Source organism: Agelaius phoeniceus, chromosome 3, assembly GCF_051311805.1.
Source record: "Agelaius phoeniceus isolate bAgePho1 chromosome 3, bAgePho1.hap1, whole genome shotgun sequence".
Taxonomy (NCBI): domain Eukaryota; kingdom Metazoa; phylum Chordata; class Aves; order Passeriformes; family Icteridae; genus Agelaius; species Agelaius phoeniceus.
Genome location: NC_135267.1, coordinates 65799932 through 65814993, shown reverse-complemented (window position 1 = coordinate 65814993; position 15062 = coordinate 65799932). Strand labels below are relative to the sequence as shown.

The 15062-nt window shown below is 39.4% G+C and overlaps 1 protein-coding gene across 2 annotated transcripts in view; it reads left to right on the top strand.

Annotated features, from left to right (window-relative positions):
• Positions 1-5872: 5872 nt before the first annotated feature.
• Positions 5873-15062, top strand: part of PEX7 (peroxisomal biogenesis factor 7) — a 42779-nt gene continuing 33589 nt past the window's right edge. Inside the window, exons 1-5 of one of the 2 annotated variants that reach the window (XM_077175490.1) lie at positions 5873-6068; positions 7472-7529; positions 9013-9163; positions 13547-13624; positions 13919-14027. In XM_077175490.1, the coding sequence (XP_077031605.1) occupies positions 5888-6068; positions 7472-7529; positions 9013-9163; positions 13547-13624; positions 13919-14027 (577 nt within the window). In that variant the 5' untranslated portion in view covers positions 5873-5887. Of the gene's footprint in view, positions 6143-7471; positions 7530-9012; positions 9164-13546; positions 13625-13918; positions 14028-15062 lie in introns of both variants that reach the window. The other variant, XM_054629380.2, reaches the window with a different exon arrangement.

The window sequence follows — 15062 nt, the reverse complement described above, 5'->3', positions numbered from 1 at the left end:
TTAAATATGTCGATTTCTTGCTTTGAGCTGGATCAACCTCACGTTTTGCAAGTGTTGCACTCGGAAACTGGAAAACTACTCTTGTATATTGATTAAATATGTCAGTTTCTTGCATTCACCTGCAATTTACTTGTCAAGAATACTTGAAAAGTTGGTAATTACCAAAAACATTACTTCACAGAGAAGGAAACTAATAGGAATAACTAGCATATAGCCAAAAAACTGTCCTGTGTATGATATGGCACCCAGTAGAGGACAAGATCCTTTGGTGTTTGAAATAATCCTTAATTTGAAGGAAAGATGCCCTAAAATTTCAGATTATTTGCAGTCCAAGACTGAATATCTGGGTAATTCAAAATGGATTGGAAAAGGAAATAATGTTGAGACTTCTGCAGTCTGTTTTGGGGTATAAATACTGTGAAAGTGGATGATTTATCAGTGGTCTTTTTTTTTAAGGGCTTCTATTAAACAGGTAAAAGAGAGAAGGAAAAATAGCATTTATTAGCTTTGTTTATATGTTATATCAATAGGTCCCATCCTGTTAAAATTGATGCTAAGACTAGTCCACTTGTTGGCACAAAGCCTCCTCCTGTATTATTGTTTTCCATTACTTCTGTAGATCAATTCTGGAATAATTAGAAAAATTACTTGCTGCAGTAGCTTCAGTAGCTCTGTTTGCTTTTGCATTGAGCAGTCCCCTTTTCAACAAGATATGCTTGGCATTTGCTTCTGCTGATAAGAAATCGGTAAATGGGGTGGGAAGATGACAAGCAAACTAAAGACTAATTTACAGGGAAAAGTTAATATTTGCTCATCTGCCAGATACAGTAGGTTATTGTTTCTTGCCACAGTCTGAATGGCAAAGTGTTTTTCTAAATTATGGTGTTTTCCACAAAATGCAGAATTGGTGTTAATCCATTCAACATTGCACTTACATCACCTTACAGGAAGCAAGAACAATATGTCTCTGTTGTTCTCAAGAACAGCCCGTGTTTGTCAAGTGCAGAAGGAAGTCATGGACTGAAAGGAGACGGAAGAAGCATGCTATTCCACTTAGCATTACTGACTTGTGAGGCTTGCTTCATTATTAGCACCATGGCTGGCTGTTCCAAGTACAAGGTAGTTTTTCTACTGATTTGGCTGACTTGAGTGAGGTTGAGCACTAAACTGGGAAAAAAATCAAAATACTGTTGAATAACAAATGCAAATTGCTGATGCTTTTATAAAGTGAAAATATATCTTTTAATCTGTTAGCTCTCTGAAACAAACAATTAGGCATTTAGGAGCTCTTATGTTTTCATGTTTGATTAGGAGATAATTCCAAGGACTTTTTAAAAACTGAAGTAACAGCCCGTTTGTTATCAGAAGTACTCTTACCTTATTCACTTGTTTCTCAAGGGCTGTGAAATTAACATCTTTAACACCAGATGGTTTGTATATAATCATGATTCAGTACCATCCTGTTGCAGCTCTGTTTTTTCAGAGACAAAACAGACAAAAACTTGGAACAACCAGTTGGCTGTAGACTTGTTGAAATAACAACCTTCTCTTTGTTATATATTTCTACAGCTATAAATCATTTACCTCTGGTATTAACCGTAATTATAATTTTACCATCCAAGAGTTTGCCAACTTTATTAGTTGCAAATATAAATGCAATAGTTACAAAGAGCACATGACAAATACCACAGGCTCGATTTAGCTGATCCAACTAGTGTAAACAAGGTCCAAGACCAAAAAAGAGAATTCAAATGTGTCTTGATTTATAGAGATTAAATCTAAACATAACTCTGTCCAATTTTATTTTTCATGTATTGTGGCCATCCATGTCCAGTAGAGGGAGAAAAATTATTTTAGACAAATCTGCATTTTGAATGTTTACAGTAATGTGGATGGAATTCAGGGAATAAACTAAAATTTATTGCCACAAATAAATTTTGTGGGTTTAAAATGGATGTGAAATTTCATTCATCCTTTATGGCCCTCTTATTTAGCTACAGGATAACATATAGGAGTGAGAGATTGGAGATTCACTTAAATTCTTCATTGATAAACAGGAAAAAGTTTCTAGCATCCTTCAATTATGAGTGTATAAAAAATCCCAAATGAATTTAAAGAAACTTGGAGATGCAAAAATTCAAACCAGATACTAAAAGTACATATGTTAATGCGATTTTTGTAACCTTTAGGCCAGAACTATCACAAGCACTCGAAATGATTAAACTGAAATTAAAAAACTTTGTTTCTAGAAGCTATCTAAAAAGTTAGACTAAGTATATCACTGTAGACAATGAGAAGTAACTTTTAAGTTCGATAGGGAGAAGACAGTATTTTGAGGCAGCCATCTGCCAGTCTTTAAGAAAAGACACACTTATGGTCATACTGAACATTTAAAACAGTATTCAGGTGGCAATGTGGGGTGTAAATAGAGACTGGTGGCCATTGTGTGGCCATGCAGCTGATCATGGAACAGGAATAACATGGGGAATCTGCTTACCAAATTACAGCATGGTGCACTTAGGTGGCAGCCAGCAAAACCTGACCAAACAATGCGGATACATCCTCAGGGATGGATATTTCACCAGTCAGGATTGTCCTTGTAGCACTTTTCTTGTGAGCATGGTGAAGACTGTGTGCTGTTCTTGCTTCATACTCTTTCCTCATAATTCTCACATTTCTTTCTGAATCTCCATGGCTAAATCTTCATTTGCTCTAGTGTCTTTCCCTCCTCTTGCTTCTTTTATTCTTTTGAACTTCCAGAAAAGCCTCCATGCTAACTGCCTCTTCCTTCCAAATGCCATAACCCTCAGTTTAGCCATATGAGGGAAGCCTTTTCCCTTTGCATTCATTACTACAACCCCCTTGGTTACTTTTATTTGTTTATTTTCAATATTGCCAGTTTTTCAATCTTAAATGAACCTTGGGATTCTAAACGCTTTCTCTAAAGCTGCAACACATTCAGCTTTATGATTATATGGGGATTTCAGCTGGAAACATCTCTATGCTTTTATCAGGCAATAAGCATTCACTTGTAGAAGAAAATCTTCATGGCATGGAGCCTAGGGAATGGTTCAGTAGTTAAAAGACAGACAAAAATTAACTGCAGTCCTTGAATATTTTTCAAGTGTTTTAAGCTACCTGCCCTTGCACATGAGGAAATAGCTCACATTATACTTTCTCTGGTAGAAAAGATCATTTTATAAGTTGTTCAAACTCTCCGACTTTGAGCCTTTCTGATTACTGTTCCTGCTGACCAGCAAGGGTTTTGGAAGGATTTGTGCACACAGCAGCGATGGTTACCATCTCAACTCACACCTAAGCTAGCTGCCGGCTAGCAAGCAGGGACATGTGTTGTAACAGAGCAGAGCTCTTGGGTCCAAAAGCATGGAGATACTGCAGTAAGCATCCCAAATAGCTATTCTAATGCTAACGAGGGGTACGTCTGAGAGCTGAGCTAGAGAAGTGACAGCTGCATAAAGATAGCCTAAAACTGCATACTAAGCAACTTTCCCATTTTTAATTGAAATCATGTTGTGTTTTCAATTTCAGTGTAGTTGGGGATTTTTTTTCCTTCAACTGAGGGCTCTCGTTTTTTGCATGGAACATCTCTGCCACCTACTGCTGCAAGCGGGTTCTGTCTGTTTGGAAGAATCTGTTTGGATTCTTCCTCTGCACTGGTGAGGCCACACATTGGGTCTTGTGTCCAGTTCTGGGCTCCTCAGTTCAGGACAGACATTGTGGTGCTGGAGCAAGTCCGGGGAAGGACAACAAAGGTGGAGAAGGCTCTGAAACACAAGTCTGATGAGGAGCAGCTGAAGGAGCTGGGGATGTTCAGCATGGAGATGAGGAGGCTCAGGGATGACCTTATTGATCTCTGCAATGCCTTGAAAGGGGATGTAGGCAGGTAGGGGTCAGCCTCTCCTCCCCCACAACTTTTGAGAGGATGGGAGGAAGTGGCCTCAAGCTGAGACAGGGGAAGTTTAAGCTGAACATTAAGACGAATTTCTTCTTAGACATTGGAATAGGCTGCGAGTGGAGGTGGTGGCATCACTGTCCCTGGAGGTATGTAAGGAAATCCTGAAAGGAGCTGGCTGGTAGATCATTTGGTTTCAGTAGCTGCATATAAGACGCTGCTATGATTGGGGGTCCTTGGTGTTTCTTGAATTTACTCAGCTGTCCAGGGGCTGAGGAGGAAATAAGAGTCATGTTTAGCAACTTCATCTTTTGGGACCTTCTCTCTTTGCCTGTAAAATAGCTTTTGTTTCTTTTGTTGTTATTCTATCTTGAAACCATCCTATTCAAATACTTTCACCAACCGTATTATTTTGCTTTCAACTTCCGTGGATCTTCAAAACCAGAATTCACAAGTTTGTGGAAAAAAAAGTTTGAGAACTAGTCCTTCTCTCAGGACTTCCTTGTAACCTTTCATCCACTTCTTGATCTTTATGTCTATGAAAATTTTTTTAATGGTGTCTTTAAAATAAAGCTGGGCCACTGATAAGAACTGGTTCCTGCTTGCATAACCTCTTTGCAGAATTTCACTCATTACGAAAGATCAGCCAGCTTGGAAAAAATGCACTTGATGAAATCTTTCCAATTCAGTGATAAATTATTTATAGAGTAAGCAGACTTTACACCACTAAGCATCTGACTCCCTGATACCTTGCAAATGACAGTGTCCAAATTTACTTACTGTACCCCAGTGGTGGCATTGTGTCTTTTCAAGCATTGCTATTGACATCCCAGTCACAAATGGCAATTACTTTAAAAACACTTGCTCAGAAAACTGTCCTTTAACTTGCATTTTGAAAAGATAAATTGATGTAAAAAGATTCCACTGAAGCTAAAATTGGCTGAATTTGGCCTGGAGCAGCCAATTCTGTAAGGTATTCCTTTGCCCCAGGAATAAAAAATCTGATCTTACATGATGAAGCCTATAAATTGCCAGTTATGAGGCTTTGAGAACTGCTGTGGTAATCCACAGGATACATTAAATTGAGCTTCACTTGCAGTGAACTGATTTTATTCTAAAATCCTGGAGGCTATTTAATAAGCATACTTGTTTTTATTTTTATTACAAAATTGAAGAATGAGTAGAAGCACCTAATTCTGCATCTGAGTGCCAGTTTCAGCAAATGGATATTTTTGTGGCTTTACAATGGATTTTGTAGTCAAGGTTTAGTTTTAAATATAAGGCCAGGTAGCAGGAATATGTAACTATGGTCCAAGTTCCATGAGGTATCTGTGATTATATAATTTAATTTGCTTTTGCTCTAAGTTCTGAATGTGTAAAGCGATACTTTTGCATTTTTATCTTTAAAGTGATGGCTCTGTCTTTAAATATATGGGTCATTGTTACTAATTAGGGTAGTCTGTGTCTAACTGGAATAATCTCAGTGCCTTTATTTGAAGGGATACAGATATGGATATATATAAGATAAAATATGGCAAAAACTGCAGCTGCTGCTCTGCTATTAATTTTCTAAACCCGAACACTCCCTGCCTACCTCTTCCTTTCAAAGGCAAAATTCCCACTGACTTAAACAGAAGTTGTCACAGGTGTAAGAAGTTTATTCATAAAAGGTCTACCATAAAGAACAATTGCATACTGAGAAGAATGATAAAATATGCAGATCTATTTAAGAAATTAGGAGAATGAAAACCTTAGAAGGTCTTTTTAAAAGGAAAAATCAGAGCTAAGGCACATACTTATGACTGAAACATTTCATGTGTTCAGGCTGATGCACGCACACCGAGCCGCTCCATGCGGCGTGTAAAAGAGCGGATTGTTTCTGCAATTTGGCAGCGATTCCCCGTGGGCAGGAGGCGATCCTGAGGGCCGGCTTTCCCCGCTCGCCGCGCTGCCAGCGCTGGGCCGCCCCCTGCCATGGCCAAAGATGGCGGTGGCGGCGCCGCGGCTCCGGCACCGCCCGGCGGGCGGGCGCTTCCGCCGGGGCTGGGGGCGCGGCGGCTCCTCCGCGGCTCCTCCGCGGCTCGGCGGAGGCCCGGGCGGGGGCCATGGGCACAGCGGCGGGCGCGGGCGCCCTGCGGCTGCCCGGGCTGCACGGGTACGCGGTGGAGTTCTCGCCATACTGCCCGGGGCGCGTGGCCTGCGCCGCCGCGCAGTACTACGGCATGGCAGGTGCGGGGGGCGGCGCGGCGGGGGTGACCGGGAACGTGGCTAAGCAGGAGGAGGCTGGAAACGTGGGTGTGCGGAAGGACAGACGGTGTCTGTCAACTGCCAAAGCATTTGGGGACGGCTTCCCTTTCCGCTGCATTTGTTCTGCCGTGAGACGGCGGCTGTGCCCCGCGGGCGGGCCGGGGCTATCGCGGGAGCTGCCCCTCGCCCTCCACAGCCGGGCGGGATCCGCCTCTTCCCAGCCCGCCACTGCGCTGGTGCTTCTCGCAGCGCCCTCGGGGGGAGCGCTCGTTTGATAGGGTCGAGAATAAACGTGGTAGTAAAGACGTACACAGTGTGAATAAAATGTCTGAAGATAACTTTCTCCTGTGACAGGACCCCAAGGAATGGCCTGAAGTTGCGTCAGGGGAGGTTTAGGTTGGATATTGGGAAAAGGTTCTTCACCCGGAGGGTGGTTGGGCACTGGAACAGGCTCCCCGGGGAAGCTGTCACAGCACCAAGCCTGACAAGCTCAAGAAGTGTTTGGACGATGCTCTCTTTGGGATGGTGCTGTGCAGGGCCGGGAGTTGGACTGGATCCTAGTGGGTCCTTTCCAGCTCAGCTCATGCTGTGATTCTGCACCTTCTTGAGCTGTTCTTGTTTTAGTCCCTGAGCGTCCAGGCAGGCCCTGGTGACCCCGTGGTCTCTTGGAAGAGCCAAGCTGGGCACTCTTCAATACTGGCATCTTTTTCATTTCCAGTGAGAGTATTGCTCCCCAAAACATTAATTAAAAAAAAAAAAAATTCCAAGTGTAGAATTACTTTAACCGTATCCCCATCAGATGAGGAAGCAGAACCGATGTATGCTTTTTTAGAACTGAATTATTCATTTAGTATCTGGTGAGCTGTGTTTGTATTACTATATTCAGAAAGGGATGAAAAAAGTGTTTGGTTGCCTGTGTTATCAAAAAGACAAAAAGGAACTCCTTGTTGGTATGTCTGTCATGTGAGGCCCATGGGGAAAATGCACTTTTATGCTTTATAAGCAAGTCTTTTTCAACCTCACCGACAGATACACTGGAGTAAAATAAAAACAAAAAACCAACAACAAAAAAGCCAAAAAAAAAACCCCACCACCAAAAAACCAAAATCAAACCAGAACAATGTGATGTAAATTAATTACTGTTTTAGAGAACATGAGACCACAAGATGTTTAATTATGCAAGTAATTGTTAGGCTTCTTAAAGTTCATGTGCCCTTTGTGTTTGCACTCTGAAGTTACTTCAGAACCACTCCAGTTTCCTTTGGCACTGGGGAATTAGTTGTGATGTTTTGTTTCATTTTGCTGGTTTAGGTTGTGGAACTCTGGCAGTGCTGGAACAAAATGAAGCTGGGATTGTTCTGCTCAGGAGGTAATACAGGTTTATCTTCTATTTTTGTAAGATAAAAACTTACTTTGTACTTGTGAGTACCAGGCACAATTGAAATATTTTTGGTTATTTTTAATGATATAAAGTATTTTTTCAACTCTGAAGTAACTACTGAATGCAGGTCTTTTTATTTACCTAGAAACTGGTGTATTTGTATTTACATACAGTACAAAAGATATGTTTATATTGCATTGATTTTGTTATGGGAAATCATCTGGTTTACACCATTTCCATAGTGCAAACCATTTTGTAGAAAACTGACAATGTGAATTAAGAGCAGCTTCTCTGCCCTAGCTTGAAATTATAAGTTCTACCTTTTTAGGAATAGTGCCTTGACGCCTAGATTTATGCCCTTATGATTGATTTATACTGAAAATAGAGCAGGAAGCTATGTCATGGAGGTCCTCCCTAGGAGATACAGATTTCTAGAGGTTTTAAGGAGATTGATTTTGTTGTGGATAGAAGAGGGAGAAAGATCAGAAAGGAGGGTTCTTAATACTTGTCTGTTATTAACTTAAAATGTTTTAAGGAAAGTCTTGAAACAGTGATTGTTTAGATTAAGGTGGCTGATGTGGAAATGCTTAAAAATAATCGATCATATTCCGAGAAACCTTTTTTGATTCATAATGGTAAAACAAGACTCTTTGAAGATGTTCAACACTCTGTTGCTTCTGGCAAGTACTCTGGTTTAGTACAGTTAATTTCTGTTTTCAGTGACTCCACTTATTTTGTGGTAGAAAGTCCTCTTAAGTTCCTGACCCACAGACTGTGTTGTTTATCAGAGTGTTCCATGTGCACCTGATCATTACTGCAGAGTGCCATCAAATTTGATCTGAGCTTAGCTAAACCTTCAGTGAAAAGGAGGTAAAGAAATGCTTTTTTCTCATCAGATAATATTGCAGTAATTGGTAGCTGTCGCAGAGTAACTAATGTATGCCATCAGATACCATATGGTGAATTGTTGGTGTGTTGGAAGCATTTTCAAGGGAGTGTAGAGTTCTTCAGTAAATTCATGACTGTCTTTCTGTTGAGTTTTCATTGTGACTCAGATTCATAGTGGTGTGAATTCGATAAGGCTCTCCCAACACAGTTTTATTTCTTTCTTTACCACAGTTGTTAGAAACAAACTGCCTCTTGCATTCTGGAGAAACCATAAATCAGACTGAGCCATGTTGTACCTCTGTTTGTGTGGCAAGTGTTAGACTGGAATCAGAGTTCCTTCTTTGCGTGTTGAAGGTCCTTGGCTCATTTATGCTTTAACTTAATCAATCTATTCTGGCATAGGGTTGTAGAAATTGACATTCAAACAAGTAAATTAATAGGAAATTCACTTGAAACTCAAATATGTCAAAATTCTGTTTAGAATGGTAAAAAGGGTGATTTAAAGACATTCTTTGCAAGGACCTAGTCCAGACTTTTATGTCATGCTTTCTCACAGACAAATATCTTCATTTTTCCAATTTAGTTTTGACTGGAATGATGGCCTGTTTGATGTGACCTGGAGTGAGAGCAATGAAAACATGTTAATCACTTGTAGTGGAGATGGATCTCTGCAAATCTGGGATATGACTAAAACCAAAGGTCCACTGCAAGTCTATAAGGAGCACACTCTGGAGGTAAATCAGGCAAATTTAGAAAATGTAATGGATGCTCTTATGTTTGAATAATTAAAATATTTATTTGTAATCTTATAATCAAAAGCAGCTTGTTATTTTCTAACTTTTTTGGGTCCGTGGTTTGAATTAGTAACTTGAATATAAAGTGGATGTACATATTCTTGTGCATGTTCATACACTGTAGTAGGTGCTGCTTGATTACACAAATCTAATATGTGCAGAAAATAGCATTTGTAATTCCTTACAGCCTAAGTAATCATTGTGATGTATGAAATTACTACAGTTATGCTGTGATTTTTAGAGAGCCTTATTAGATAGGTCCAAATCAGACAGCTGATATATCAGTCTTATTCTTGAGGTTGTGGAGTGATACACATTATGCAGATCCTTAGCAAGTGGGTTGCACTCAGATCTGCTTATCTTTTTCCCTCCTAGCATCTGTGAGATCCCACTCAAATAACAGCAGTCAAATGTTGGGACAGTGTGTATGCTTTTTAGCCTTGGTTTGATACTGTTGCATTTGATTTTCTTAAAATCTCACTTTCTTTGTGCAGTGGTGTATGGGTAGAGAAGAATATTATATTCAGGTTCATAAATATATTTGCATAGTTTTAAGGATATCTATTCTATAGTACATATATTTTCTCTAAAGTGATTTTTCTTCCTTTTTTTTTAAGCTTTCCTTCTAACCCTCCACTCACTTAATGAGTTTCAGCCTGCATTTTACTGACTTTACTGATACTTTATCTAAAGGACATCGATCTCAATAAAATAATTTAGTAGATATGAAGTCAAAAAACTGCTTGAGGGAATTCAATTTCATTCCCGAAAACCTCATGATTTTTTCAGATACGAAGCACTAATCTAAAAGCTGAGTGACTGTAGTTACACAAGAGCCCATCTTCTGTAGCTTACTTCTTTGTAGTTTTTCTACTTTGGTTTAATACACTTACTGGATAAACTGAGAATTTTGAGAGAGGAGTTTCTAGTTGTGATCAGGATTTTGATAATCAAAGGCTGATAGTAGTTAGAGAAAGATGTAGGTGAAACATAGTACCAGGTTTTTGTTGTTTGTTTCTGCCATTTTCTCATTGAAATTGCGTCAGTAAGTTTATTTGGTTCTGTTACACCATCTGTTGCTTGTGAAATAAACATTTCTGTGTCTATGTCTTAGCTGAGCTGGTAGCATGGGAGGTGGGCATATTCAGCTGTGCTCAGAAAGACAGTGTAGGAAACATGGGCTGAGTGAGAGTTTATTGTGAGATATGAAAAGTTTGTGTTGATTCTTTATGAACTTGTGTTAAGAGGATAGATTTCAGGAGGAATTTACCTTGCAATTTCTGGCAAACACTGGCGCAGACAGTGTTCTCACTGCCTTCCTAATCCTTAGTCCCTATCTGACATTTTTAATGACAGTTTTGTCACTGCATTTTATACTATTTCTAATGCACGATTGACAGGGATCTGTTTCTTTTTTTTTCTAAATGAGGTCATTGTTCCTTCTCAAAAAGAATGTGCATTTTTAATTTAAAAGTGAATTTGCATTATCAAAGGACGATGAGTTTTATTCCAGCACTAGCCAATTGCTGAATTTTATGAATAAATTAGTCTAATTTACTTTGGTTTTGATGAAATCTCACTGGATTGTGAGATAATAGAATTCTTGAATTAAATTTGTCCTGTAAAGTGAACTTGAACATTTATTTTAAGCTATTTTTTATGGTTTTACATCTTTTTTCCTTCATTTTTTCATCTTGCCTGAGGCATTTCTTGCTGCTGTTTAGGAATAAGCTAGGGTTCATTTATTTTATGATTGAAGATAAAGCACTAAAAGATTAACAGCTAAGGTATATGCTGTGTTATTAGTCTTTCCCAGTTTCTTAACACAGCTTCCATTGAAGTGTCTTTACGTTTATGTTGGAGGATGGCATGAGAAAGAAAGAAGAGTAAAAGTGAACCTTACTGGGTTATTCACACTGTCTTCTTTTCATCCTCTCCCTATTACCTAGACCTGTCACATGCCAAATGGACAGGATCTCTTGTTTTTCCTGAGCCTGTTGTCTGTTGTGTTGGTAATTCTTGCCCGAAGCAGAGTTTTCCCAGGTGCTGCTGCCTCTGCTGCAGCTGCAGAGCGCTGAGCAGTGCCAGCCCTGTGTGCCATATGTGCCAGGCCTGTATGACAGCACCTGCTCTGCAGATCTACGTGCTGATAGCTTGGGAGTGAGCTGGGAGCCCTGTGTGTGCTTTGCCTTATCCCTGCAGCAGATCTGATACATCATCCCACATACGATGTATTGAATGCCAGCTACGTGGATTGTGTAACACAGGTGCATGTTTCCCAAAGATCTGTTTCTCTCTGGAAAATCTTGAATATGAATATGAGAACCAAATACTTACTGAGCTGTTGTGTGAAAGAGGCATACTGTGTAGTGATACAATTAGGGGCATTTCCAAACAGCAGCAGCTTAGGAGTTGAGCTCAGGCCATCACATAGATTCAAAGGCAAAGAGAGAAATATTTGTGAGGAGTTTGGGAACCACTTTGGAGAAGTGTCATGTCTTCTGTTCTTAGAATCTTTGGAGAGGTACTGGTGTGTTTCCTTTGTTGCTATTTTAGTGGAAGAGTTAGTGGAAAGGAGCATGTTTTAATGAACTGTAGGATAATTAGTTAGCTAACAAAAGTAGAAAAGTCAAAGAGTATGATTGGTAAAAAAACCTGAAATAATTACCTCTCAATTGGTTATATGGCTTTTGTTAAGTACTGTCCCAGAATCTTGTACATTTGGGCTGTAAGCTCCTCAAGGAAGTGAGTTTAGTACAAAATGATTCTAGAGCAGTATGGCTTTCAGTGTATGGAAAGTAGCACTTTGTCAAGGAGAGTTGCAGATAAAGCAGCTTGTTTTTCTCTGGGTAGTGGTTGTGTTTGACTTATGGAAGATAACCAAATAGATGAAAACCAGTTCATCTAAGCTGGATCTAGCATAGACTGAAATATTTCTTGGAAAGGAAAATGCTCAGAAATAGCTAAATATTGCCTCAATTTCCATTCTCACACAGGACACTTTCCATAGAAGACTTCCAGACGGTCGCTGGATTTCTTTCCCTTTCAGCTACTCTGCTTTTTTAATTTGGTGATGCAGATCCAAGCACTTCACCTTCAAAACAGGGTTACTGTTATTAAATGCACAATTCCATCTGTCCAAGACAAGCCCAACATTTGTTGACTTGCAGACCATATCCAGTGCTGTGCTAGAACTAGATTATCCCAAGTGAAGTACAAATCCTTGGTGGTTACTGGCCCAGCTGTTGAGAGCAGTGCCACCTGCTACTCATAGGTAGTGACCACATTTCTGAGAAGTGTCCTGGGAGCTCTGATTGGGTCAAGAGGTGAAGTGGATGAACTGTTTTATCTAATATTTATCCACCTTACACTGAAATGGTTCATGTCCCACTGCAGCTTATTGAATCACTTTGTTGTGAGGTAAAACCAGACAAAACAGAATGCATCTTCCATCCAGTAATGATGTGAATTTGAATATGGAAGTTGTAAATATACTTGAGACTTGAGGATTTTAAATAATTTGAAGAACTACCTTAGTGCATTTATTTTTGTGAGTCAGCAGAGCTGAAAAATCAGCAGCAAAGGGTGGAGTTAAGCTATCCTCTGTGAAAGCAGGGGCCAGCATTAGAATATGCTGTCAGGGAAGAGGGAGCTTGTTCCAACTACACAGTGGAAAGTAATTGCTTAATAGCCGAAATGAGTAGTTATGAGAGAAAGTGAGTTTTTAGTTTATTTAATTTTACTTGTTTGAGGATTTGGATGGTAAAAAAGAGTGCCATAGAACCTAGAAAAGATGGTAACCAGGAGTATTTTATGACATATATTTCTTAGGAGAGCTAGATATAATAAAAAAACATTTATTGTTAGTCAGTCAAAATCTCAAAGTCACCTGTGAAGAGAGATGGCATTTACAATGAGAAATGGCTAGCAATTGGAAACTGTAGATCTTTGAATAAAATTGGATTAGCAATAAGAAATCAAGTCTGAATTATGGCTTTTACAGTGGTAGACTCCTAGTGATGGTAGATGTATGTGGATGTTGTTACAACTTTTCTTTTTCCTCCATTTTGGCCCATCTTTGCTTTTTCAGATACTTTTCTTAGCCTGTGTGTACCTTTAATGTCTGACTGAGAGGCTACATTTAGTTTTTATTCCGGTAAATGGTATTGTTGGGAGGTTTTGCTGTGCTTCAGTGGTACAGTTTTTCAGCTGACTAGGATACAATCTGCAAATCCAAGTCTATTCTGTGAAATTTTGGCTAACTACAGCCTGAAACTTGTATTCTAATGCTCCTTCTAAACTATTCTCTTATGTCATTTACAGGCATATAGTGTTGACTGGAGCCAAACTAGAGGAGAGCAGCTAGTGGTGTCTGGCTCATGGGATCAAACAGCCAAGCTGGTATGTTGGTTTTCTGTTGAAGGTGAAAAGTGTGATTTCTTTTGGATCTCATAGTCCTTTGTGTTAAAAAACAACATGGATTCTCTTTTCCTGTTTATTTTTATGCTGCAGCTGAAATTCTGCTTTAATTGAGAGGTTGCTTAAACTCTGAGATGATAGCTTACAAATGCCTTTTTTTAAAAACATTCATCTCATCCTTTCTGTTTGTATAAAGCAGGGGTTTTTTCAATGTATGAAACCTTTCATTTCTTATTGAATGTATATCTCAATAGTCTTCTTTTTTCCTTTATTCAGTGGGATCCAGCTATGGGGAAGTCATTATGCACTTTTAAAGGCCATGAAGCAGTCATTTACAGTACTATATGGTCTCCACACATCCCAGGTTGTTTTGCATCTGCCTCAGGTAAGCATGATGGTAAAGAGGTTCTCACAACAAAAAACCCAAAAGCTGCCTTCTCTGTTAGTGGATCAGTTCAGCACTTTTTCCAGCAGATGGTAGTGTGTGTCATATACACTTGTTCTATAAAAATGGAACAAGGAAAGGTAAATGTATTGCTGCAGCTGGATTTGTGGGTTCTGTTACAGTCAGTAGATCATCCTCTTGGCCATTTAAATGGGGCTCAGGAGTTTTCTAGCAGTGACCTTGTGGCAGTTTTTTCTGTTATTTTATGTGTCTCTCTTCCATTCCTCTCACTCTTGTTATTGACCACTAAATCATGTTATATACTTTATTTTGTGTTTTGGCTTATGTTTTTGTTCAAATTATCTCAAGTGTTGGTTGACTATTAACTCTATGAGAAATGTAGTCAGTTCCCACTGAGCTTTTTTAAGGAATTCTGTAGATCTCTGTGCCTTGTTCAATCAATTTTTGTTCTCTGCTTTGGCAAGGGCTGTGGGTCTTGCTGGTAAATACAATCAAAATTGAGTTGGGTGTACACAGTGGCAGAGAGAGGTGAGGTGGTAGTGTTCTCCAAACACTGCTCCTGCTTCAGAGGCACAAGGAGAGCTCTGCAGTGAAACCTGGGGCCCAGCTGATGATTAACTGGGAGAGAGGTGCTGTGAGCCACAGAGTTTGCCTGGGAATTAAAAGGGCTATAAGGAACTGTCTTAATACAAATATTGATAGATTAACTCTGGTGGCCTAAATTTCTCAGATTTCATATCTGTTGTACTTCTGTACTGATTTTAATAGAAATTGTTTGGCTCTAATATCGAGAGGGTAAACATAACTATGTTTCCCTGTTACTGAAGTTGGAGAGACAATATGTACACACAGATACTAGTTTTTCCTACTCTGTGGGAAGTCAGATGAAAAAGTACATGTGGCTTTCATAAAATTTCTGTCTGGCTGTTTCCATCTGATTCTGCCTGCAGAGTTTAGCTAGAATGATGAATGAGTAACATTTATTTGTTCTATATAGTAGTACTTGAAAGCCAA